This window comes from Vanellus vanellus (assembly GCF_965231255.1).
Source record: "Vanellus vanellus genome assembly, chromosome: 2".
NCBI lineage: Eukaryota > Metazoa > Chordata > Aves > Charadriiformes > Charadriidae > Vanellus > Vanellus vanellus.
This window is the reverse complement of record NC_138906.1, coordinates 88,962,976-88,990,324: the sequence shown is the minus strand read 5'-3', so window position 1 is coordinate 88,990,324 and position 27,349 is coordinate 88,962,976. Positions and strand designations below refer to the sequence as shown.

Below are 27,349 nucleotides of genomic sequence, written 5' to 3'. Positions count from 1 at the left end.
GCTGACGGGATTTTTTAGGTTCCTGCAGCTCTACCTCCGCACACCGCCGAGGGCGAAAGCCAGTCAGCAGCGGTTAAAAAAAAAATATAATAATAGTAATAATAAATAAACCGACTAACCCCCAGGCCGCGGCCGCACCTCCGGCAACCGCCGGGCAACGGCCGCCAGGCAACGGCCGCCAGGGACCACCACCCCCAGACCGCCCCCGCCCGGCGGGCGGCCGCGCCCCAGCCAATGGGGAGCGGCCTCGGCGGGAGCGCTGACGTACTGCGCCTCCCCGCCCCGCCCCATCCCGACCGGTACCGGACGCAGCCGGAGATTCCCGAGCTCCCCCCCTCCTCCCCGCCCTTGTTCCTCGGGCGGGGACTCGCTTCCTTTCCCGGCTCCCCCCTTTCCCACCCTCCTCCTCCTGCCAGGCAAGATGGAGGACGGCGGTTGCTGCGGCCACCAGCAGCACGGCGGCGGCTAGCGCAGCTGCTGCTGCTCCTCCTCCGACTCGCTCCCTCAAAAAAAGAAAAGGAGAAAAAAAAAAAAAAAAAAAAAAAAGGCTGGAAAGGTTCCTGCTTTCTCCGCCCACCGGCTGCGCGGACTGCTGGCCCTCCCCATGCCGTCGTCGTCGTCGCCCTCCTCCTCCTTCTCCTCCTCCTCCTCCTCCTCCCGCGATTGTCTGCGCTCCGGCTGCCGCCCGCCCGCCCGCCCTGACTCCCTGCATGCACACGCCGCCTCCTAGGTGGCTGCGGGGGGTGGGCGCTCCCGGAGCTGCCATTCCGCACATACCTTCATGTCCCTGCGCTCGCCGCGGCCACCCGCCGCCGCCGCCCCGCATCGCTCGCCCGCTTCGGCTGCCGCCCTAACGGCCGCTCCCACCCGGAGGTGAAGCCGGGACCCGCCGAGGGGGGCGGTGGGGTTGGCGGTGGGTCTCGCCCGGAGGAGCCGCCGCCACCGCCGCCGAACGCAGCAGCCATGAGCAGCGCCGCTACCGCCACCTCCGCCGCCGCCGCCACCACGGCCGGCAGCGGCGCGGGGGAAGGGGCCGAGGAGGCGGCCAAGGACTCGGCGGACATCGCGGCGTTCTTCCGATCCGGTGAGTACGGCCGCCGTCCCGGGGCCGAGGGGAGGGGGAGGGGGAGGCGGCGAGGAAGGGGCAGCGGCGAGGCGGAGGGGAAAGAAAGGTGGAGGGAAGCGGCGTCTTCCTCCCGGAGCCGGGAGAGGGGGCGAAGGCAGCCGGCTTTGTCAGGTGGCCCCGGGGAAGGCTCGCCCTTCCTTCGCCGGCGGGGCCGCCCCCGGCAGTGCCCTGTTCCTCGGGGAGGCGGCGGTGCGGGGCCCGGCCCGCACAGGGGCGGCCTGGCCGGGCGGCAGCGGGGAAGAAAGCCGAGCCCCCTCGTTTCCCGGCCGGGGGGCAGCCGGGGCTTCCACTCGGGCCCGGCAACTTGCGGGCCCCGCAGCGGGCGGGACGCCACCCTCGCGGGCAGGAAAGAGGCGTGAAAACGGGTGCGGCGGGCGGCCCGGTCGGGGCGGGTGCGGGGACCGGATGCTGCCCCGAGGTGTCGCCGGTGACAGGTGCGACTCTCTCTCTCTCCGATGCCGACCCGGTAACGGGCGTGTTACGAGGGCCGGGCGGCACCACCTGGCACCGGGCGGATCGCGTCTGCCCCCCCATCTCCGAAAACGTCCCGCCGGGGGCTGAGCGGCGGGACGCGGGCGGAGGAGCCGCCGCGGGTCCGGGAGCCCTCGGTGTCGGAGGGGCGGAGGGAGGGTGAGCGGGTGGGGTGGGGGGCAGGGGAGCGGCGCGCCGCAGGGCTGCGGGGAGCGGGGCTGTGCTGGCCCGGGCCCCCCGGGGAGGCGGGCAGGGATGACACCACTATAAAAGGCAACGCGCCTCCGGTCGGGCTCCGCCGGTGCCGTGCTGGTACTGCCGGGTGGGGGAAGAAGGCAGCGGGCGCTTATAGCGGGGGGGGAGAAAAAAAAAAAAAAAAGACAAAAAAGCGAAGCCCACGTTAAGGGGCGTCCCTGCCTCGGCTGAGGCGGGGCAGCAGCGGGGGCCGGTCGGCAGCGGCTCTCGGGCGCTGCCGGGCTGGGAAAGCCGGGCTCAGTGCGGAGGCTCGGGAGGGGAAGGGGGGGAGCCTGTTGACAGGCTGCCGGCATTAAAAAAAAAAAAAAAAAAAAAAAAAAAAAAAAATGGAGGCCGCCTTCTCCCTCGGTGTTTACCCTCGGCACGCAACCGGGCGGGGAGGGCGGCAGCCCCCGCCACCGAGCCGTCGTCCCCCGGGGAATGGCGGCGGGGGCGGGGGGGAGAGCAGGGCTGCCCGGGCCGCACGAACCGCCGGCGGCAGGGACGAAGCTCTGCCGGCAGCCTGGGCGGCGGCGGCGACGGCTAGCTCCCTCCGGTGCCGGCCGCCCTCCCCCGAGTGGCGGCGGCGGCTCCTCCCCTCCCTCCGCTCCGCCGGCGGCTCCGCGGCCCCCCCGGGTACCCCCGGCCATCGCTCCCGGGTGGGGCGGCGGGGCAGGGCTGGGCACTTGCTCTCTTCGGGTGCCTAAAAAGGAGCGGCGAGCAAGGAAAATGCAGACTCACCGCTGGAAAGATGAGGGGGATTGCCGATTTCGTGCGTTTAAAAAAAAAAAATAAAATGGTGGTAGTAGTAATAACAAAAGCTGTGTTAATTGTTTTTTTTTTAAGGAAAGTCCGTAAGAGAAGTGGGAAACAGCGTAATCAGTGCCGCTCGCGGTCGGGGCTTGCTGTTGAATGTGTTTGATTTAATGAGGGTGAAGGAGGAGGTGTGATTTGCAGCAGGCATCCCCGAAGCAGGGTTCAGAGCTGCATTTTCTTGGACAGACGGTCCACACAGGGAGCTGCGTCCCCTCTGAAGAGGGCCTGATGCTCCCTCTTTCACATGACAGTGATGAGTGTGAAACTCCGTGTTGAGTCAAGATGCTGGTCTTGGTGGGTTTTGTTGTGGAGGAAGGACTGAGCTTTGTTGTTCTCGGGGAAAAAAATCACGTTGAAAGCAAAATGACAGATTACAACGGTAGACTTACAGTCTGCCTAGTATAGTTACAAATGGGTACATGTGTAGTAATCTTGCAGTTTTGGAAGACCCTGCCAGCTGTGTTAATAGTCAACTTCCACGTTCGTGTGTGGGTAGAGGGATGACACAGAGTTGATAAGCTTGTAAGTGGTGCAGTGATGACTTATGATACTGATAACTTCTAATAACAGGGAAGCTCCACTGAGCTTAGTCTTGCAGCAACCAAAAATCTTAAAGCAGTAGAAGGACATGTCAAGTGCTTATCGAAAAACTCTTAGAGCGTATTTAACAACTGGCAATCTCATTTCCGTACTTACATGTGGAGGTTACCTGGTTCAGCCTGGGCTATGTCATATGCTGGAAAATGTTTTGGCATCTCTTGTGGGTGTTTGGTATTGGGAAAAGCTCTTTATACTCCGCCTCTGTACATGTTCCACTCTTTTATAAGGAAAGAGTCTATTAAGAGATCTCTGGTGCTTCCCTTTGTTTGAACAGGAGACACGTTTTTTTTTCAGTGAAACACAATGGACACAGCAATCAATGAACAAGCGAAAAACTTCATTTGGTGTATGTGGGAGCAGACAAAATATTTTTCTCTTTGCAGTATTTACAATGACAAATGCTTCCTTTTTCCTGTCACTTGCAGAGAATGTCAGCAAAGCTGTAGCTGTTACTTAAAAGAGAAAATGAGTAAAAATGTTACAATGTTTTCCAGGAGGAAAAACAACAACAACAAAAAACCCACCTGAACAATCAGTTCTAATCTTAGGTTAGTTAAATTAGTCAGTTGGGCTGCCAGTGGGGTTACTGGCTTTCCTCCTGTCCTTTTGTAAGACTGCGTCTGAAGTAGAATTAAAGTAGCCTGAAGAATGGAGTGTCATTATTTGGAAGATGTTTTGTTAGGATATTGAACAGCAGCTAGGTTCACATCACTTGGAATGTACACATTTCCAGTTTTCACTTTGGTTATGCAAATGTTAGCTCACTGAGTTGTTGTGGAAATAAGTTGCAATTGAAATGTGAAGAAAGCAGCTGAACTGGAAGTGAGGTAGTAGTATGAAAACATAAAGATTGTGTGTCTTGAATTTAAATGAGGAATCCCTTTACTGGAATTGGAAGAAATTGAGGCAGCTTACTTTCTGTTATCTATTTGATATCTAAATCTCATTATTTGAAATTGAAAGGACAAGAACACCTTGTTAGATCTGTCACCTTCTTTGTGGCAGGATTAAGAGTAAAACTGCTAAGAAGCAGAGTTGAATGCCAAGCAAAGCGATTACGTTTTTGACGGAGGAAACACAGTGGTTGTAGGTAGTGCCTTTCTGTCCTATAAGTAAATTGGAGATTAGAGATGACTGTGTAAACTGACAGAAGGGATATGTTTTGAGCTGAAGATGTATAGACGAGCATTCCTTTTTTTCATATTAAAAAGTGTGTTGGTATGACTTGAAAGGACTAATAAAATATCTTAGAATTATTGAAAAACCGGCTATTACTGTATGAAAACCTAGTGGCACAGAATGTCAGTGGCTGGGTGGAGGGGTGTTAATACTTGTATGAAGTAGACAAGATCTGGTCTGTATGAAAAGGTATTAAGATAAAACATTTCAAAATGCATTCTAAGTTTCAACTTAAAATCCTGTGTATTCTGAAGGGCTGAAAATGACAAACATGAGCAAAGTTTAATTTGAGGGACTGTCATCAAGTCATGGTTTACAGGGCAGTAACCATGCAGGGATTTTGTTTGGTGGTTGTTCTGTCGTTGCTGTTGCTTAAATCTTCATCTTTGCAGCTTTGAGCCCTCAATACTTCAGGGAGGGGACTGTCAACTGACATCTTTAGGATGCAAGAATGAGGGCCATCTAAGTTTAAATCATGCTATTGTAACAGTGACCTCCAAACCAAAGAATTTTTGCTAGTTGAAGTTAATGAATGTTGGTTTTGAGCATAAAGGACAAAACTTTCTTCATCTAAGTAAAAGAGATATTGATTCTGCATTTTGTAATTAAATTTACCTTTCTGGCATGATGGAGAAATCTGTTAATACCAAAGGATGCAGAGAAAAAGGCTTATAAGCACATCAGTCAACTCCTGGCTAGTCAGTATAGCAAGTGACTATAAATGACTCTGGTAAGTCTCAGTGGTGGAAAAAAACCCCAAGTTATCAACTGATAACTCTTCACAGTTTTGTGATGAAAGTGGATGTAGTTATTTCCTGAGATATGAGTGTGTGTGATATATCCTGAGTGTGAGTGCCTTCTGCAAACTGTGCAGTGGCTTCGTTCTCCTATGGACAAATGATACAGTTTTCAAAGCCATTGAGGAGATTTGTGTTGTTACCACCTGTTTATTGGAACACTTGCTACGTTTCCAGAAGGAGCAAGATTTACATACTGGGCAAGGGGCAGGGATCTTTTGGAGAGGCAGAAATGGCAAAGCAAAGGAGAAAAAAAAAAGAAGGCACTGGAAGCCTTGTCACTAGGGTGAATAACTACCCAAGCTTAGCCAGGTCAAATCTGAATATCTTCTTCCCAGGTACTTCACCTTGGAATACAAAAAAAAAGTGGAGGATTTTCCATCTAAAAATGAATCTAAATCTAAAGGCAGCAGTCCTTTCTCAGGAGGAGTAAGTCTGTAAGACGACAGTGGGTCTGAAGGAGAAGGGTGTCCTGAGTAGAGAGTTCAGTGTGCCACCTCTCCTGAGGTGAAGTCAAAGAACAGGCTGGTAGCCAGAATAGCTTAGACTAGCACCTGGTTTTAACATTGTACACTTAATCTTTCCTGCTTATGTACATGCTTCTTAATATAAACTTAATGATAAGAGAATTTAAAACTTTTTTTGAGGTATACGTAGGTACCAAAATGTACACGTGGGTATTTTAGGAAAATGGGATACTGAAATCTATTGTGATTATGAACATGTAATTGTTGACTTCTGCAAGTACTAGTGCTTTGAGACTTGGCTCGATTCGGTTCAACCAAGTCTGCCTGTAGCAACCTAGGCGGATAATTGCTCAAGTACCTGAGACCATATAGGAAGTATTAATGAGTATCATGAAAATATGATTATTTTTTTTCTCTTAAATAATAAATTCTCTTAAATAAATAAATCTACTGTAAAGATAAAAACCAAAAGATTTTTTCAGAAATGTGCTATTTCAGATTTACTGGGAGGACCTATGTTTTGCTTCTTCCTGACCATATTGTTTAATATACTGTTGCCTCACTTGCTTTACATTAGTGTTCTGTGTGATAGTGGCTGGGAAGGTTGCCTGCCTGTAGTAGACAACATTAAAGATGCTACTGTAGCAGAGAAAGTCTCCTAGGAAGAGGGGAAGAAAAGAGAGAGGGAGGGGAAATATTGTAGGGAAAAGAAAAAGCAAGCATACTATTAAAAGGCAGCAAATTTTTTCATGCATACTGCTAATAAAAAACGTGCTAGCTTTTAGACCATAGGCAAAGTAGCTTTCATATGAGGGATCAAATGTGAAAAATGAGCCCGGTTTTCCGCTTAAATGCGTGGAGCAGAACACACAACGTGTAAAGTTAAGGTAGCGCTGTTCTGAGAAGGTTCATCCATCTCCTGCTGATACGTAGTAGCTAACTTACAGAGAAGGCAGTCAGAGCTGTGGTTGTGTGGCTTACTTGGCATGGCGGTTGGAGTAGCTAAAGAGTACTGACAAATGTCTTAACGAAAATAATATAACAGTGAAGCCAAAAGCAAAGTGTTGGCAGGCAGCACTGGTGGTACTCTACATGGTATTTCCAGGCTGCCCTCTGCAAGTGTTGATTCTTGGCCTTGTGGCTGTCAGGAGCTGAGGTGTGTTCGGGGGTTGTAAGAAGTGGTAAGCATGTAAAGTATGAAATCTAAGAACGTAAAGTATGAAACAAGTTGGCCATTCTTTCAGTGACAACATTATTTGTATATAAAAAAAAATCACAACAAGAACCTTAAGATGTTGTGTCTGCTTTTCAAGAATCTGGTATTTTGTCCTCTGAGTTGCCTTAGTTGGTGAGAATGTTGCATCAGTGTTGCTGTCATTAGTACGGATTAACCTGAGCTGGAAAAAGTGGGTCCTCTCGTGGAGTTTTGAATCCAGTTCCAGCAGCTTCCATTTTAATAAGATGGTTAAAGTCGGGGGCAGGAAAGGTGTTTTGAAAAACACCATAGAGAAATGTCATAAGTTGATAGTTGCTGATGTGCAGCACGTAGGACAAAAATAACTACAGAAACAATGAAGTTACAATGGAGAAGTTACTCTGGGAATAGTGTTGTTGGATTGATGTTTCCTGGAACAATAAAGACAAGGACAGAGTGCTTCCGTGTGAAATGCAGCAGCTGTTGTGCTACTTGGCTTAGCTTGGAGCAGCCAAACTTCTCTGGAGATAGCAAAGGACAGAGAACGTTAGAAGTTAGGGTGTGTTTGAAAGAGTCGGAGGCAGAAAATCATGAATATTTCTAAGAGGGGACAGAGAATTACTTGTAACATCTGTGATAGCTGACAGTTGATAAACTAAATGCACGTTGGGAGTGGAAGGTAAATGGGAGTTAGAGAAAAGCCATTCCTAAGAGGAGTAGTTTGAGCTGGCATGAAGCGCTGATGTGCTCAGAAAGGAGCTGACAGAAGTAGGAAGAGCCTTGGTGGCAGTTAAAGCTTTCATTAATTGCGGAGCGTGGTCACTGTGTAGACAAGGTGGGTAGTAAATGTTTCTTAAAGAAGTGGTTTCTCTCCAATTAGATGTATCCCACAGCAACGTAACAGAAACGGGTGTGAAATTTCAACCTGAAACATCATGTGGCTTCTGCAAGCTTTTCTACGTAAAATGACCATCTAGGTAAATAAAATCTGAACAAAGACTGGAAAGACTTTCTCTACCTTAGTATAAAGAGAAAATGTTGATGTTGCTCTGCTCTTTCTCAATTAAAATTTTTTAAAAAATTCTAATGTCAACAAATGGACATGTTTAGATGTGGACTATTAGGTCAGTTTATTAATAGGGTGAAACTGCAGTGTGATTTTGGTCTGCAGCTTGAAGAAGCAGGTGAGATCACTGAAATAGCTGTTTGTGGTCACGAAAAGTGTTAAAATAGGAAAGACACATTGAAACTTGGGAAATGCACTGGTGGTTGAGGGATATTCTTCTGAAAGTGCATGGTAATTATAATGAGAACAAAATAAACTAATTTTTCTGCTTCATGTTGGTGAGGATCAAGTCTAATCTTAAAACATAAGCAAAGAGGCTACTGAATGAAATAAAAAAATTGAAGGTCATAGCAGGCTGTTTTAAATCTAGTGACTGAAGTGGTTGCATCTTCTTGGTTGATCTTTGGAGAAGGATCTTTGTTTAACATAAGAGTTTTCTTGGTGCAGCGAAATAAAAATGTAGACTACTGGTGAAGTAATACTGATGATCTGCAAAGCTGAGTCATATTCTTTCAGGAAGGATACTGCTGTTTTCTCAAAACAGATCACTTACCCAGTAGTGAGGAGGAGGAGGAGGAATTGAAATGACAGGGAACAACTCAAGTGCTTTTAGCAGTAGACACTACAGTACATTAAAGCATCCGATTTTCAGCCTGTAGAGTAGGTTGTTATATTGATATTCAAAGATGAGGGTCGTAAATGAGTTGTGTCCACAAAGTCTCACTAAATAGTCTGAGTGACAAGTCTCTGCTTTAAGATACAAAGCCCTTTCCAGTGGCTTCTCTGCCAAATAGATGCTCTAACTCATCTGAAACTGGAGCTGTTGATCCCAGCCTCTTGTGGTTGCGCAGAGGAGGGGGAGATAGCCTAATTGCCTTGTTTAAAAAATAGGGTTGTTTTCCAAGATCGTTGAGTGGAGTCTTCTCAAATCATTTAGTCAAATTTGTTTCATCTTCTGTGTCGCTGTTACTGCCATGCATAAGTGGCAGTAGCACTGGTTAATAAAAACCACTGCAAATATATAACAGGTTTTCCTACTGAGCTGTGCTGAACTGTGCATCTTGCTGATACTTTGAATGAAATGTTTTGTAACCTGGACCTTACTGAAGAACTGAACTCAGTATTACTGTTTTGTGATTATGGTGATTTTTTTTCTTAAGAGGAAAAAGGAACCTTTATGGGAAGATGGGAAAATTCCTTAAGTTTTTTGTCTCTCAAGGCCTAAAATAATAAGAATGCAAGATATAAATGATAGGAAGAAAAGTGTAGGCTGCCAGCACTCAAAATATGCCGTAGTTTGCTTTGTCCGGTATGTTTTATAGTATAGTATTTCAACAGAGTGCTCAGATAATTCCTACAAATCTCTGTAAGAGTCAGCTTGATATTATCATCTTGTGTAACGGCCAGAACATGAGGCTGAGATTCAGGAAGGTTAGTTTTACCAGTGTGCATGGGGATGTATGCGTCCATGCATACACTGTCCAAATAAATATTCCATGTAGCTTAGAAAACTGAGTTTGCGTGATGAATCTTTTTAACAAAAAGTTGGAGAAAGTATTCTGGGTGTCAGGCACCGAACGAGGCTATTGTGAGTAATCCCGATGAGTTTTAGTTGTCTGTGAAACTACCCGGAGCTTATTTACTCATGTTTCCTCGTAGTCTTAGTGCATGTATGAGCAGTAATAGTTATTTGTGAGGTGTCTGCAGACTGCGTAAACAACCAGTAGTGATTTTTGTGGTTAGCTTCATGCATAACTGTTTAGCAATTAGAGGCTGAGGGTCTAGGGTCATAGGGAAGTGAGATTTCATAAGTGCTAAAAATGTACAGGGAAATATACTGCAGCCAGTAGGGCTCACAAGGATGCATTAAAAACATACTTGTTTTTATGTAGTCTGTACCCCACTTCTTGCATAAAACAGTGAATTAAAATCTAAACCCTTTAGATTTTATACTGAATTCCTGTAATTTTGTGCGTCAGTGAAACCTGCAGCCTTATGAGATACTTTGTCAAGGCATTTGGTCAAAGGCTTGTCATGAGGCTTTGTGAGGGTCACATAGCTGGTAAATTACTTTGAGGCCATCAAAAAATGAGAAATGTTATTGCTGAGATTTCTTGAAAAAAAGAAAAGTCTTGAACGTTGAAGTCTTGGGGACTGCTTGTTTTCAGAGCCCAAGCAGATGTTAAATTTTGGGATAAAATGAGGTGATGTTTCTCAAAACTTGGCCCAGATAATAAAAGAAGGATACATCAAGAACAGCAGGAGAATACATCAAGAACATCCCAAGAAGTGAATTAGGATAAATGGAGTGTTTAAATACTAAATATTACTTGGCTAACCTCTTGTGCTACATAGTGGACTTTGCAGTACCCATTGTGTAGACTTGGCTGAACACTACTCAATATAATTTTCTACCAGCATTAAGGCAGTAAGTCCTTCACTTTTCAAATCTTTATCATGCCACTAACTTTTGGACATGTTGGGTTATGCAGCATTGAGCGCAAAGATGATATCATTTTCTGAAATCACAAAAATGCTCCACCCTCTTCAAAAAAATTTAGGCTAAAGTTGAAATGTCTTGGCCTTTCATAATTCCTCTGGAATTAGAGGAATAGATATCTGCAGCTAAAGGCTCAGAAGAAAGGTAGAAAGCCATCAGAAAATCGAGGTGAACTGAAATATAAGTTGACTGGATTGTCCTATTCTACACAAAAGCTGATAGTACATAATGCGGTGAAGATCAGACTTAAGAAGATGTCAAACCCTGTCTTTAGAGGCCTCCTGTCTGTTACTGTAGGAAAGTAAAACAGGATATGATTTATCTGCTAAAGAAACTGAACAGCCATGATTTTTGTTTTTAAAAAAATGAACCCGCTAAGCTTCTATCCCTGTCTTCATTTAGTTATTTGCTTTATTGATGTTAGTTAGCAAGTCAGTTTTGGTTGCATCTTGCACATCAGGTTGGTCCTAAAAGAATGGAAATGGGACAGTTAGAGCAGTAGCTTTATGCTCTTGCTTTGCACCCCTTGAAGTCACACTTTAAGTGCCTCAAGTACTTGTTTTCTGCAGTTAAGGGTAGTTGTTAGGCTTGAACTTGCCATGGCTTGCAAAGTTCAAGGAGGAAATCAGTGCTGTTCATTGCTTAACTGACAGGGGATTATGTGACCCAGGCTTCTGTAAGGACAACAAAGGCAAGCCAAACTAAAATTTATTGGGGCAGTGGCACCTTGTGAGATGGAAGGATGAGGTCAGTCATAAGGTCTTATCTAGTAACTCGCTCATTAGCTTGTTAATGCTTTATATTAAATAAATAAACAACAATTAAGAGACCAGCTTCTCCAAATGTAGTGGAAGGCAGTCTTTGGAAGGAAAACAAGGACACTCTCTTGATGGAATTTTTTGCCTTGGTGGCTGAGCAGAAAGTTACAAACCTGAACTTCATTTCTGTTCCCATTATGGGAAAATTCTACTGTTTGTCTATTGAATTATCAAGGCAGCAGAGCCAAGTCAAGCCTGCTTATAAGAAAGTGATAAAATATGGTTTGGCTAGTGGAGATCCTTGAAGAGGGTAGCCATGATGTGCTGTCACCTGTCAGTGCAGAAAGAGGACTATCTTTTGTCGTAGAATGCGAGGACTGGAGTCAAATTTGCCTATCCTTAATTCGGAACAAGGGTACAACTCAGTCAACAATAACCACTCGGCGTGTGTGTTAAGTTGTTTTTTTTTTTTGGTTTTTTTTTTTTTTTTTAAGCTCGGAGTCAAACGCATTCTTCCCTAGCCAAAGGGAAACATTTGAGAAGCTGTGACGCATTTACACAGATCAAGGAAGGAAATGTCCAAAAGAGTCAAAAGCTAAAAATAGATCAGTTTACTGAGATGAACTCTGGGTGGGAATTGAAGAACTAAATACAAATATAAATTTGAACCTTTGTGACTTACATAACTGAGTAGTGTACCCCTTTCTGTTTTGTTTTGTTCTGTTTTTTTTTTCCCGTGTTAAACTTTATAGTGGACAACTTCAGATGAAGACTTGGGTCAGGCCTTCTGAGGTGGCTTTCTGGTGCTTTAAATAGACAGCACTGAGAAGTCTGACCATCTCTTGATGATTATTGTTATAGCATAGTTTAACTCCCTGGAAAAGTGGGTTGGGTTTTTTTTTTGTTTGTTTTTATTTTGAAGCAGTTCTCTGTGGAAATGGTATCTCCTGACTCTACTGAACAGCACTTTTAAGCCAGTCGTTATTAGAACCAGTGAGGTTAAAAAACAAGGAGTAATTTCTTTTTTCCATAGCTTCTTCAAGAAGCAGTAAATTTGCCTCTGTCTGACCTGTATGTAAAAAGTGGTGATAACCTGAACGTTTAAGAATTGATGTTTGGTTGTCCAAAAAGGCTTGCATTCTGCCCTGTCACAAACCCCTGTTTGGAAACTATCAGCTATCCTTTGTGGTAAAGAAAAAATAAGCTTGTCAGAGTGTTCAAAATTTGTGTAATGGAAAAGAATATTGGAAAAAGTCTTCATATGTGAGTATTCTAGATTATGGTCCTTAGATGATCAGAGCGCCATGAAAATTAAGATCAGCAATTTTTCTTTCTTTCTTTCTTTCTTTCTGAGGCAACAGTATGCATTTTTGGGGGGAACTGGGGGCAACCCACACAATACTGCTTACTAAAAACTAGCCTTTTCCAGTCCAATGAAGCGGGGCCAGTTCAACCCTGTGGTTTAGCATTTGCTGGCTGCCAGTGAAGAGCAGTTCTTTCATGATGCTGTCTATACCTAATTCTAAGCTCTGTGTTGGAGAGGTGAAATACATATAGTTAATGCTTTGACTTTGTCAGAAAAACAAATGTTACTATTAAAATAGAAGTACTTACAAATATAGTAAATGTAATAGGAAATTATGGGTAAAAATGGAGCATTGATTAGATTAACTTCAAGCAGTAACTGACTTCCCCTCAACCCCCCAAGATGGGAGGGTTAGTTTTTATATGTAATACCACTTATTATTATATTGTCTGCTGTAGAATGTTTGCTTGGCAGATATATAAATAGTTATGCTATTATTTTCTTTTTGGTTTTGTTTGGTTTTCCAGAGGAGCCTGAGAATGATTTTGCAAGGTTGTTTTGAACAAATTTGGTGTCTTTGATTACTAAAATAGTATTTGTTCCAAGCAGCATTTTATCTGTTGAAGCAATGAACAGTTTGTAGCAAAATGACTTGACTACCTACAGTCGTGGGTTTATACCAATATGACAATTTAAACTTTGTATTTATGGACTATGTTGTTATATAGGAAAGCGTGAGAACTACTATTTTTTTAAAATCTCATTTTTCTAGAATATGCTTTTGACGTGGATTTATCCATGTTGCTGTCCTCACTGTGTTAACCTGCTGTTAAAAAGTTAAAGCTGTAAAAACCTTTTGAAAGACCAATTGGTTAGCTGAGCAGCTACTTAATCTGTGATGTTCCTCCTTGTAGGCAAGTTCATGACAAAATCTGAGCAGGACGTGACTTGCAGTTCATGTCCACTGAGGCAACAAGAGTGGGTTCAAAGAGCAAGAAGGTCCTGCTCTCCATAATGTTGTAGATGGCCTCTAGGCAGTGAAAAGGAAGTGGCAGAGCCCTGCATTCTAGTGTGGGAAGGTAAGGATGGATATACCTTGATATTAAGGCAGAGCTTTTAATGGGCAGCTATTAAGTTGTCTGGGCTGCCTGAGGTTGGTTCCCTTCTGTGCATATGTTGCAGCTTTTGTATGTGTTGATACAGCAGAGAATAAGAGGAAGGGTTTTTTGTGGTCTTGAGCAACCAACGTAGTATCCTAGGCTTTAATTTGTTTCTTTGTGCAGTGTTTTCAGTACTTGGGGTAAGAATCTCACTCCCACTTGCATCCTTTGCTAATACTTTGTATTCTGGCTCCTGTTCTAGCTACAAAGCTTCAGAGGTGGGGTATGAAACTGGCTGGTTTGGGCTCTCCTAGTTTAATGAGACTTGCCTAACCACAGGAGAGATGAGTATTAGAGGAGGGGTAGCAATCTTTTTCCAGAGTGGCTTTTTACTGTCTTAATTGTTGTCCTCGATTGTGTGATCCCTTCTTTTGTTCCTTTTCCTCAATAAATAAGACAGAGGTCCAACAGACAATAAGCTCAATCACTAAGCATCAGTGTTCATCTCCACAGGAGGTCCATTATGTGTACAGAGATAAGTAGGGGGTCCTATGGAAAAGCACTACATAGTTTGAGTGTTACAGCATGTGTGCTACACTGACAAATAAGGGTTGCGCTGGCAGCCTTAATGCTGCGTTACCTAGTGGCAGCTTCAATCAAGCCTGGTCCTAGCTGAATTAAGTCATTGTTTCGTGTTTATGTAAAGTTTTCATTAAATACCTTAGTGGATGACAGTGGATGACGTTGGTTTTACCAGACTGCACTGGATTACTATGTTAAATCAGAGTTATTTTGGGAGTAGAAATGCATTAATTCAGTGTATAGTATTAAGCAATGTGGATGTGTAAGCTGCTTTATTACATAGGCATGTTGAGGAAAGTGTCTCTTCAAACACAAATTAAGCACTTGGAGGCTTTTTTTTGGACAAACAATCTGAGTATACTCTACTGTTACATTTCTTAGGGTTTGATTCGTGTGACTTGAGCATTATGTTCATTCTGCCATGCTAGTAAAAACTAAATGAAACAAGATGTAAACATTGTGAAATATCAAGGAGGGAAAAGGAATCAAATGCTAAATTAGCCTTACATAAGTTTATATAAAATTAAGATCTAAAAGACAAAGTGAGGGAAGCTTTCCACAGTATAATAGGCTAGGTTTCATGTGCAAAACCCTTATGGAAGAGCAGATGACACTGAAGGACTTAATTGGAAATACATATTGATAAGTGACCTAAGTTACTACACTGTTGTTTGGTGGTGGTTGGTTTGTTTGGTTTTGTGGTTTGTTTTTTTTTTTTTTTTTTCCCCCAGCTACATGGACTGTATTAAGCACAGAAGTGGTAAAATTGCTGCTTTAATAGGAAGCTTTCTGAACTGAGCTGTCATGTAACCTCTGAGGAAGGACTCAAATGGAGATGAAGGGGCACCTGTCCTCAGGATAGGAAAGAATTATGTTGCTGTGTAAAAGCTGCATTACTCCTGTTTTGTGGAATAGAAATTGGCTGAATATGTGAAATAACTGTTTCCATAGTAAGCTAAATCTCTTAATGCAATGAAATGGATTACTTATTGAAAGGTGACTGGGAAGATAGGTAATTATTAGAGACAAAACAACCCCATATCTCCATAGTGGAGTTTTATCTTAAAGGTGATAAACCTCTGGAAATATTACAGTTATACTTAAAACTCCAATATTCATTGGTTTCCAGGGCCTCTTGTTGGAGATTGGTTCCCTTACCTTTTGAATAGCACACAGCATAAGGGCAGCATTACCATCCACATTAAAACCAAGAAGGAATTAATTCTACCTAAATGGTGCATTTCTCATCCAAGCATCCATTCCTTTTGAAGAAAATTTAAGAATAAAGCCAGGATCCAAGTCGAAATTCATGTTTCTGTTGTGCTGTTGATATCATGAGGAAAGGGAGCAAGAAGTGAGCAAAACAGTTGCTCGTGCTGGGGACCAGTTGAACAATTTCTAACCAGTGAGGCAGGACTTCTGTGGGAATTGTTGAGCATGTGGTAGTTGAAGTAGAGCTCTGGAGAATAAGCTCTGCTGTCCTTATCTTGGTTCTGCCCAAATATATTCAAGTTTGGCGCTGTTGTGTGATGTAGTCTTTGAGAAGGCAGCAATACTTGGCCTAGGGGCAGGCAGGAGCATATCTAAGATGACAAAGGATGGAAGAGAAAATCAAGGAAGGAGACGATAACTGACAGAATTTAGGATGTGGGTCAGTTTTCTTACAGAAATACTGGAAATAGCCGTGCTACCTACCTACTGCAAAAGCTGCCGAGTCTTTTGTGGTTAAGGTCTTATAGGAATACTGAAACAAGACTAACACTTCTACTGATGTGCCCAGGCAGATTAATAGATGCAAGGGAGCCTGAATTTTCACAGGTCATTTGACAGAAAATGTACTGTTTCCCTGAAGCAACTGTTTTAAATCAGAGCAAGAAAAGGTCGAGTCTAGCCAGAAGAATGAGAGGGTGATAGTGGGTGTCTGATGCAGAAAACCTAGGATTGCAATTGCTGTGAGGTCATGAAGAGAACTGACCCTTGAAAGGAACAGGGAGGTGTGTTGCCTTTTTATGTACCATGTTGCTCAGGTATTTGCTTTACAGGGATAATATGCTCAAATCAGCAAGACAAGTTGTTAATAGGCCCTACCCTAGATAAGTCTAATGTTTTCTTATTCCCTGAAGAGCAAGAAACAGGAAAGGAATTGCATAAATTCCTTATTTTGTGCTGTAAAGTACGGTCTTGATGACATAACAGTAACTTTTTCTTGAGTTAACCTGTTTGTACCTTAAAATTACCTTTTTCCATACCACTCTTCCTCAAATTCCTGCCACTCACAGTAGAAATGTATTATTTGGGTTTCTGTGGTAAAAGCATCTTGGTTGTTCCAGGAGGTCACTAGCTCCATGTCCTGGTTTGAGGACACTCCACAAGGACCCTAGCCCATAAACAGGTTTGTGGTTAGTCCCCTGGCTGTAACCTCTGATCTGGCAGGAGTACTGCAGAGGGTATGTGGAAGAGGCTGTACTGATCTCAAGATTTGTTCAACATTATCTCTAGGTAATCATCTTGTTGTGTTCAGATGAGATTACTAATCACGTATTTCAATTAGAGAAATGTCATAGCTGTAGGAAAATAAAGCTACTTGGAAATGTTGGTGGTTATTTTGCTGACAGCCTCCTCTGCTTAAGGAGGCTCATCAAAACCTCCTGCATGAGCAAATGTATGCTCTTGAATAAAAAGGAACCGTGACTAATTTCAGGCTGCCTTCTTCCCAGGGACTTTTTCTTCTTTGTGGTCAAAAGTTGTTCTTGGAGAAATAGTGAGAGATGTGAAGCATAAATTGCTTTGTATTGAACCTATGAAGAGGCAGCTAAATCACCCTCGCTTTGATAGTTGCCTTCTAGTAAAGTATGTTGAAAGAAAAGCTGACTTTATTAATGTAAAGATAGGTTTCCAAAAAGGGCAGTTCATGTAGCTGAAAAACTGAAGCTGAGTTAAGAAAAAAGAGCTAACTTGAGTTTACTCCCTGGGCTAACAGTAATTCAAAAGTTAACGTTTTCCGAGATGTTGCTTTGACAGCAATCTTGGATCTAATCCTGCAGTATGCAATTAGAATTGTCATTCCCTGTGATATTTAAAATGCATATAACTGGCTTCAGTTTAGCACAGAAAGTGAGTGTGGCTGAGCTATTTTTTCAAATAACGTCTACTTCACTAGTTATCGGTGCAGTTTATCTAGTCTTAACATCATTTGAGTGTCTAAAGTTAGGAATATATTGCCGTAAGAAACAAGCAAACCACAACCCATACATTTTGCTTGCTGCCTTTAATTTAAGCATGGTGTTACTATGGGGTGTCCTGCTTTTGTGGCTTATTTGGTCAGAGTTCTGAGTTCATCCAAAGTGGTTTGGTCCATGTCTCAAAATAAAAATCAGTACTGTGACATTTCAAGCTGGTGGAGGAAATTGTTAGCCAAATGTATGAAATTACTAATTGGCTGATAGCTTGAAATTCTTAATTAAAAGCATGAGTTTTATAAAGATAGCTAAGCATAATGAGGTAATTTAATATTTTCCTTTAAAATTGGCCCTGCCAAAGGGAGACTTTGTGATGGCATCCTTTAAAGGTACGAGTGGAAAAAATGGTTAGTGGAATGGAAGGACAGGTAGAAAGACGCTTGTGTTTATGCACAGCTGAAAAAAATAGACTTAAAAAGGGTGTAACAGAAGAGCCATACTGATAAGAAGGAACAAAAGTATGAGGGTAGTAATTTATAGGAAATACAATGCATAGTTCTAAACAGGATCAGGGAAATCTTTAAGAGCCTAGCTTAGATACCAAACATGAAAATAAATACTGTTGCACATTGTGCTGTCAGTGATTCCCCCTGTGAATGTATTCTGGTCTGATTTTTAAGTTGTAGTTGTTTCTAAGGCTAAAAATGGTTAGTCAAGTTTTGCTGAGGCTTGCTGTCTGATAATAACACACCTTTTCTCTTTCTGGCTCTTTGGATGTCCGTTGTTTTCCTGTTACCCTACTTCTTAAAGCTGGCATGGAAGTTTTTCCTGAAGCAGCGGCTGTATGCCGGACTTTGCTGTGCTTGGTACAGTGATCCTGTGGTCTGACTGGCCCCTGTGTGTTGATGAAATAGAGTTGAATGCAGGCTATACAACTTGAATTCCTGAGGAGAAAGAGGTCATATGCGTGTTCTTTAAAACATTTTTAGTTACTACATCTCTGCCTTTCCCTTAAGCTTTCAGAGGCATCTCTGAATATAGCCTCAATTAAATTCCTGTCCTTTGATGAAAGAAGTCCTTTGCTTAATGCGTAGCTGATATACTTGGAACATTAGGGCATCAGTCAGGATCCAAAATTAATTGCCACTTGGGACTGATAGTGCCACGTGGGCATTGGAAAGAACATTGTCTCTTTCAGAAGCCTTCTGAAACAGCTTTGAAAATGAGGCACATCCTTATTAAATTAAAGAATGTACTGTGAGCATTGAATCTTGCTTCTCTTTTTCACTTTGTAACAACAAAAGCAAATGAATATTTTTCTGTTGAAGATGGCACAAGTTGTAGAGGAGAGCCATAACTTCCTTACTTGCAGCCTTCTTTTGTGCTCTCTCCCCTCCACCAGCTCCCAAATGTAGGAGGAAAAAGCTCAAAGCTGGCACAAAGGGAAGAAGGCATCTCATTCCAAAACCAGTGACTAATGCGTCAGTCCATGGCAGAACAATATTGTTTTAACATGGCTAAGGCCCTGTTCTTTCCTTTGTATTGAATTCCTTCCTGTTTAAGAACATTGTCTTTACAATACACTTGAATGGTAGGAGCTTTGTGCTTATTGCTATAGTATCTGTATTAATTGCATGGTGCAGCTGTTTCAAGAAGCAAAAAAAAAAAAAAAGAGTTCAGCAGGCATTGACTGTGGGATAGCAAGTCTATTTGTTAGCAGAGCTCTTTAAAGCATACTAGATGCATGTGGAGTTAAAAGAAGGCAGAACTAGGGAGGAGCTGAAGCTCAGGAAGCTCATCTTGCCTTTGGGAGCTCAACAGGGGAGGAAGATGCAGCAATCGGGCAAAACTGCTGGATAATGTGGATCCAAACATACAGCTGCCAGTTAAATAGACCAGGTGAATCTGGTAAGTAACTGATGGGTATTAAGGAACTCAGTGACAGTTTTCATGGCCCCTCACATTGTATCAGTCAATATAGAAGATAAGGCTCCTTTTGCTCAATTAAAGGAAACGCCTAATTTTCAGTAGTGCTCGAGCTAATATCCAGGCATTTCTGTGACTTGAACTTCAAAAGTAAAATTGGAGGTAGCTACTCTACATGTTCTCTCTGACTAATTTCTGTGACTTGTATTGGACTGGTTGCGGGCAAGCAGGGAAGGGAGAGCTCTGCATTTTTTCAATAATTGTATAATTAAATTCATTGATGGTAGGCCAAGAATACTGATCACAAGGGTTGGTGCTGAATCAGAAGGAATACTTTAAATGGTGCTCTGTTGAACAGAGACATAATTGCCCTCTCTTTCCCCTTCTTGGCTTATTGGATGGCTGAATTGCTCATTTCATACGTGACTTTGAGTGTGACTGGAGCTGTGAATCAGTGTTTGTTGGAGTTCTGCATCTGGCTTACGTTCTGACTTCCCTTTTATGAGCTGGAGAGGCTTTCTCTGTTATTGCTATGTAGTGAAAATCCTCTTAAACTCTCCGTGTTATGAGTGGGTGAAAATGTTTGGCAAACACACGAATCAATAATTGCTTATTTGCCTCACTGCTGCTTTTCAAAAGCTTCACTGTCCTTTTCTGTGTTTGCACAGATAATCGATGTCTGTCCCCAAATGATAATTAACACAGTTAGATAACTTTGGGGCCTTCCTTTACAAAGTCATTCTGCAACTGCGTGTCTCTGAAACCGCTCTTGCTTATTCCGTTTTTGACCTTTTGTCAGCAGCAGCAAGGCTTGCATCGAAATTGCAATAGCTTATACGCAGTTATGCAGATGATTATTTTAGTTAAAGATATTCACTGGTTTACCATGCTGCTGATGTGCCTGGAGCTCTGTGCATGACAAAAAGAATAAGGAAACTGAATGAAGGCTATTAAAAGGGAAATAAACGCTTGTCTCGGTATGAGGAAAAGCGCTGTATGTAGCTTGACCTGGTAAGTTTTCATGAAGAAGAGACCGGCTTTTTAATGGCCTTGTCTAACATGTCCATTTTGTTCTGCTGTTGCTGGCTGAAATTGAAAATTAAAATGAGGGAAAAATACCTTCATGATTACAGTTTTCCCTTGGGAACTATTTCAATTGTGGCTTTCTCATAAGAGAGATTGTGGCTTCCTTTCTATTTCTGTGGCATGAAAATTCAGATTTGTGTAGCCTGTTTCTAAAGTTAAGAACGTTCTAGATGCCAGTCTTGGAAGATACAAACAACTTCCAGGTGCCTGCAGTTTGAGGAAGTCCCTCGCTGAATCAGATTGCCATCTTGATGTGACCTTTGCCAAAAATAACTGCAGTAGTACATGCACAAACTGTCTATGCAGTATAGTAAGGAGAAGACAAACTAATCTATTTTAATGTATGAGATTTGTTTGTTTTTTTAGATTTGCATTTCTGTAGTGGGAAGGCAAGTTTTCAAAACAGTTGTATTCTGTTTGCTATTCAAGTCAGTGGCATCTTACTCCACTGGAGGACTGCAAGATAGACTGTTCATGCTGTTCCAGACCAGTGGGGCTCACTGTCACTGGGTGATTTGCTTTGTTCCAGCATTTGTCTTCATCATCCACTGAAAAGCTACTTTTGGTACCATAAGTTATGCCACTGACAAACTACTTTTTGGTACCATAATTTACGTTAGCTGGATGATAACGCAATCAAAGCTTCAAACTGCATTGTTCTATAGATTAGATGAACCATAGAGGCAATACCTGTACCTGCCCAAACCCTAAAGTATGTGCAGATGGTTTGGATCTCAGTGATATGATCTAATGGCAAGAAAGTTTCTTCAGTGGACAGAAAGTAGGGGGAAAAAGATGACTATTCTGCATTCTGTAGGCCTGGAGCTACATATAGACTGTTTGGGTATTTATAGCCTTTTAACAGCTGTTTCCATTAGCAACTTAGTTCAGATCAGAGTATGCTTTTGAAGTGCATCTCTTGATTGTCCCATTTTACAGTTCTTCAGTCTCCATTGTGGAGCATCTCAGGTGTACAAATAGGATTCCTTTCAGATAAAATTGAATTGGAAGATATGCTCTAGGTACAAATACGTATTAAGGGCACAGAACCAGACAACAGCCAGTCGAAAGTAAAACTTCCTGCAAAACATGTAGTTTGGCCATTGAGGCCTCTGCACCAAGGTTTGCTGTACTGACTCTCTTATTTTGTGCTATGTGATGAGGTGATGAAGCATCAGCTGAAGAGGGCCAGCAGGTAAGTCCTGAAAGTCAGCAGATGCTCTAATGAAGGAACAGAGGCCTTGTGGTGACAGAGAGTTAATTTACTGTGTGAACTGAATGATCACTCTAAAGAAGTGGATCATGCTTCAGAGCAAGGGCAGTTAACCTTTCTTGATATCAAAGTAATCCTGGGACTGCAAGGAAGGGAAGAGATGGCTGCTCAAGTTTACAGGTATGAGATGAGGGGCTTGGTGCTGCATGTGGCACAGCAGCTGTTACAGTTGTGCTTTCTTCTGTGGCGAGACACTTAGATTACCTGTCAGCACCACCCTAGTGCAGGTCCCAGTTTTGTCTGGGACATGTGCTTCAACTTTTGAAGAGCTCTGTATGTCTAAAAAGCACAAGTTGGTCCCTAACGCTCTAGAGAGCAACAGTTATTCAGGGTTCCTCTACCTCATGTGACTTGACAGAAGGCGTTTTCTTCCTCCACACATTCACTCCAAGAGAAAACATGGCTGAGGTACGAATGGGAAGATAACCATACACTTCCCACTCCCTGTATTTGTTGGAAATGGTGAGTTGTTTCTCTGTAGAGCTGCTCAAAGCCAAGAAACAAATGAAATACTGTAGGAAGAAGACAACCAGGAGCAGGCACATGAACTGACTCTCAGATGCAGATATGCTGGAGAAATCCTCGCCCAAAAGCTGTTCCAAAGTTATTAATTCAGGAGATCAGTAACTAAATTGTCTTCGATAATTGAGCACTGATCATACCTTTTGAAATGTAGTTGTAGAATTCATCATTATTTGAAGTATTTTTGCAATTGGATGGAGAAGTGTAACTGCCGTGGATAATGTTATCCTTTCACTGTGCCCCTTCTTGTGGGCAGAAATTATTAGCTCCTAATACTTAGATAAATATTGTAGTTGAATGCTACTAATTGGCCTAGCATCAGTGTAAGAGAAAGAGCTCAAGTAGCCTTGCTGTGATAGCTAGATTTGACATCCTTGCCCCACCTGCCAGAATTCTCATCTCTGTCATAGAGTTATCAGAGAAGAGTATTTTCTGAAGTCTCAACTGCGTGATTGCAGCGTCATTGTAGCTCAGTTCAAATGTTACTGGCTTTTGGGTTTGAAAGGTTGCGCTTCAGTGGAGGTGCCAGCATTCCCATTTGTCTTCTCTGTGGGTGGCTTCTGGAGCAGGAGCATGTCGAGATAACCAGAAGAGAAGTAATGTTGGAAGCTGTAGGCAACATGGATCAATTCTGATTAAAAATCCTGGTGTGGAGCTCTGGTACTTAATGAAGATGTGCTCAAGGCCTTAGTGAAGGTCACTGCTGGCAGTAAGGATTTGTTGAGATCCTGGCTCTTAAGGGCTGCTGCCATCTTAAAAAAACCTTCCAAGACCTCGGTTCTTTGGCTGGTGAGTGTATTTGCATTGCCCTGGAAGCGGTGACAGGAGACTAAGGTAGAAATTTGGATTTCTGAAGACCTACTGAGAGTGAGTTCATTTGCTTTTGCAGACTTGTCTGGAGAGATGGTAAACTCTGTCAAATGAGCAAGACAACTAATTTTTCAATCTGTCGTGAGTCGTAAGTTGACATTATCATGTGAAATTAGAAAAACATTTTTAAAAAGTTAATTTAACCTCAAAGGCTTGAGTGATGACTCTAAACAAGTCCTTCAGTCCCCCAAAGTTCCAGGTATAAGTTGCATATTTAGTCTTGATGCAAAAAGACTTAGTGTTGAATTTGAAAAATTGTCCAAATCTTTGGCACTGTCCATATGATTGTCTGCCTGGTCAGAATTATATATATTCTTGGCAATACATTTGCTTCTTTCAAATTTGTGTTACATGTGTCTTGCTGCCTTGTGTTTAGTGCCTTAATATTGACATATTTTTGCTGGAGGATGATGCAAACCATGGTCCTCTAGCGATTCTTTTGGTGCCTCTACATTGATGCATCAACAACCAGCAACCATCTGTTTCCTACTGGACTTTAACCCTAATCTGTCAACTCTAGGCAGATCTGGTTGTACATCTTCATTTCTTGAGAGGGAGGCTAAAGTAATGGTGTGACTTAGTGGGTATTTGATAAATACTTGTGTTAAATGGACTTAGTTTGAATTTTGGGTAAGTGAGTATCACTAAGTAGCATTTGTGAAAAGAATGTTTATTATGTTTAAGATGACAGTATTAGCAATGATTTTGTGGAATAAAAATGGCATATTTTTTCATCCCAGAATCAGAGGTGTAAGGGAACATGTATGAAGGGATGGAGAAAATCATGTTTTAGGAAAGAATTCAATTCAACTTTGCTTTCCTTGGTAGCATTAACAGCTTGAGCTGTTGGTTTCGTAAACCTGTTTGTAGAACTCAGCCTGGACTTTGTGTGTGTTCTCTGACAGCACAGTCACAATTTGAGATGACGGAACTTCAGGCACACCTTTGTCTCTTCCCTCCTCAGGGAAAGGAAAAGGTTGTGACTGGGAAGTCAGTCTGTGACCTCTCAGGGAAAGCAGCTTGTATGGATGAACATGCCTGGATCTCCTTCAGAAGAGAACAGACCCTCACCCGGCCTGTTACTGCACCTCTTTGTTCAGAGAAGGTGATATTTCTAAAGTGTGTGTAGATATCAAAGAAATACGTGGCCTGAAAATGGTACCTCAGCCTGCAGTATATTCTGGCTTCCTTGTGTGGCTCCTGGTGCCCTGAACTTTGGTGCATTTTTCTCCCCTCTGATGGATGCTTATAAGGAGTTGTAGCCATTTGCGAGACTCTGTTAATAGACCATTTGTAAAATCAGAATTGTCAGGCATGATTGAAAACACTCCCTACAGAGTCAGAATTGCTATATTTGGAACTGTGTCTAGAAAGAAAAGAGAAGAGGGAGTATTTGTGGAGTATTTTTCTTCTCTCCTACTACAGCCTCTTTCCTACACTACAACTCCATTTTGCAGTCAGTGCTATGAGGGCACAAGTTTTTTGGTGACAGAGCTACTGAATTCAGTAGACGTGTCTTGATACCAAACAAGAGATCTCAGAAGGGGTTTTACTGGAATATACAGAGCTTCAGTGGGAATGTAGGCTCAGTTGGGCTGAATTCTGCCCCTCCCCTGGTGTAAGTTCTGTAACAGATTGCCAAGAATTGAGTGTTGTCCCTTTCAAAAGCATCCCTTATCCCCAGTTGCTTATTTGACTAAAAAGTCCATATAGACAAAAGACCACACGTTGCTTTCATATTAATTATGAATACTCAGTTGACAGGAGCAGTTGTTCTTCTAACTTGAATACTGTAGCACAAGCATGTTTCCTGGGTGATAGTAAAATGACGAAAGCAGTCTTTTGGTCATCTTTCATTTAGATGAAGTTACCACAGAATACTACTTACTTCATGTGACGGTGTTTGGCTGGTATCCCAACAGGTGCTGTTAACTATGAAACTTCTTATTAGCAGGCGAAATTCCTGTCTGTAATTTTTTTTTTTGAGATGTCTTATACTAGAGTAATAATTCTAGAAACTATAGAATGCCTTGTTTAATGTGTTGTTTAAGGGTATGCAAGCTGTTGCATCTGTTGGTGGAGTTTATGAACAAGATGATATTGATGTTAGTGAGTATAGAAACAAAGGGTTGTAGGGTGTTATTTCATTCTAAAATAAGCTTATTGGTTCATTGTAAAAAAAAAAAAAAAAGGTAAAATCTTACATACAAAGGCATCTGTTGTTATCTTACTTAGTTTGGACCAACGTGATCATAATTTCCTCTTTGTATTTGGACGTAGGGTGAGGTGAAACCCTTGTCTCTGGTGGTATATGTGTATGGCAGTGCCATTAATAGTGACATTCAAATGATTCTTGGAAGTGGGCTTGATAGTTAAGCTCTGATACTACTACTCAGTTCTAAAATTGTTGTGAATGGTCTCAGTTTCCAGAAAGATGTACTGTGAAATCTTACTGTGTGTACTCATGTTATTGGAGGAGGTAATTTGCTGAGACTGAATGGAGATTTTTGTGAGTACTGGCACTTATGTATGTAAAGATACGTCAATACGTGGTCATCTTTGTGGAATTATTACACATGGAAGAATGTGGAAGGAGTAGTTGGTCCAATGAAGGATGCACTTTCAATTTGCAAGTCTCTTCCATTTTATTTTATTTTTTTTTCCCATTGAGATAACTCCTTGGAGTTTGAATGCCAAACCTGTATTAAGGAAATGTTTTGTCTTTTGGTGAAGCACATGGAACTGGTGGCCATGAATGGCTAGGAGTGTGTTTTGTGCATTTGGGATGGTGCAGAGGAAAGCAACACTAGCCACAAGAGGCTTGGAGAGGAATTGTCATAAGGCCATGCTGGCCATTCGCTGGTAGCTAGAGCCAGTTGTAAGAGTTTATGATTTGATTTGTTGGAAGAACAAAGAGCTGATGTTGCACGCAACTTCCACTTGCTTATAATGCATTGTACGGCACAGATGTGAAAATAGATTTCTTTCCAAGTGTTAATATAGTAAGACAACCCTATAATAATATAGGGCTTATACTATATGTATTATTCACCTTAGCCAGATAATGCTTTTACTGCAACTGTTGAATTAACTGGTTATTGTTTGAGGAACTTGGTACTTACAACAATAAATAATGATAAATATAGATTATCATTAATTTGTAATATTATAATTATTACTATAGTTTATACTCATGTAATTTGTAATTATAGCAATAAATTTAATTTATGATAAAATTTAGTTTAAGTGCCCTTAAAATAAAAGAACTTGTAATAGAGGAGCAAAGGCACTTGTAATCTTCTAGACTGCTCAAATTACTATATCTTCTAGGCAGCATAACCTATATTCAGTTTAGTTCTGCAAAATTGTGAAGCCCAATGATGAATTAAAAAAACAATGAATTGAATTTTAATAATCTGTAGACTGCTTTTCTTACATAGAGGAGAAGCCAAGAAATCTCTTACAAGTTCTCATCTGAATCCAATTTTTTTTTGTATCTACACCACCTGTATTTGGTTATAAAATGACAGTGCTTGTTAGCTACAGATAATTAAAATTCAAAGCAAAGTTTTCTGCCTGTTTTTTAGTCAAGTATGTCACTAGCTTTGGCAAATGCTCTGTCTTTAACTGTACAATACAAAGCAAATGAGGAAAATATACTCGTAAACTAGTAGTAATTTGCATTTAATTTTTTTGGGGGGGGGGGGGAGAAGGGGAGAATGATCCTTTTCACAGGAAATTCAGTGGATGGGATATATGGAATTCCAGAATTATAATGTTGTAAAAGAATTTGGAATGCATGCATAAAATTACTACATTGGTTCATACTTACTTTTTCCTGGATGTAGGACAGCATGACTGATGCTTTATGAGGAAGATGCAAATAACTAGCTGTTTCTACTTGTTCCCAAAGAACTTAAAAAAAAAAAAATAATCCATTATTATCCTTAATCATGCTGTGGTCCTCATAAAATAAGCTTAATACCAGCTACTGTTCTGGTTGTATTTTTGGATTAAGCTTGAGTGCGAATGCACATAATTACACAAAGGGAAATGCTATCTTTTTGGTTCTGTGGAAATTAGGGAAGCTACTGGTCATGTAAATAAGAATTGTTAAGGCATAGACTAGATTAGCTCCTACTAGGCTTGTGGATTAATTCTCTTGAGGCTGATACTGGTTGGACTTCCATGTTCCTCCTAGTAATAGCATCCTAGAAAATCTTGTTTATGCCCCTGCTGAAATGCTTATGTACCCAAACAGTTAGAAGACTTTCATCTTAGTTAAGAAGCACTTAT

At 42.1% G+C, this 27,349-nt stretch overlaps 1 protein-coding gene across 1 annotated transcript in view; it reads left to right on the top strand.

The window, feature by feature from the left end:
- Positions 1–386: 386 nt before the first annotated feature.
- TRIO (trio Rho guanine nucleotide exchange factor) overlaps positions 387–27,349 on the top strand; it is a 259,979-nt gene continuing 233,016 nt past the window's right edge. The window contains exon 1 of the mRNA XM_082479958.1: positions 387–1,084. Within this exon, the coding sequence (XP_082336084.1) occupies positions 964–1,084 (121 nt within the window). The 5' untranslated portion in view covers positions 387–963. The remainder of the gene's footprint in view (positions 1,085–27,349) is intronic.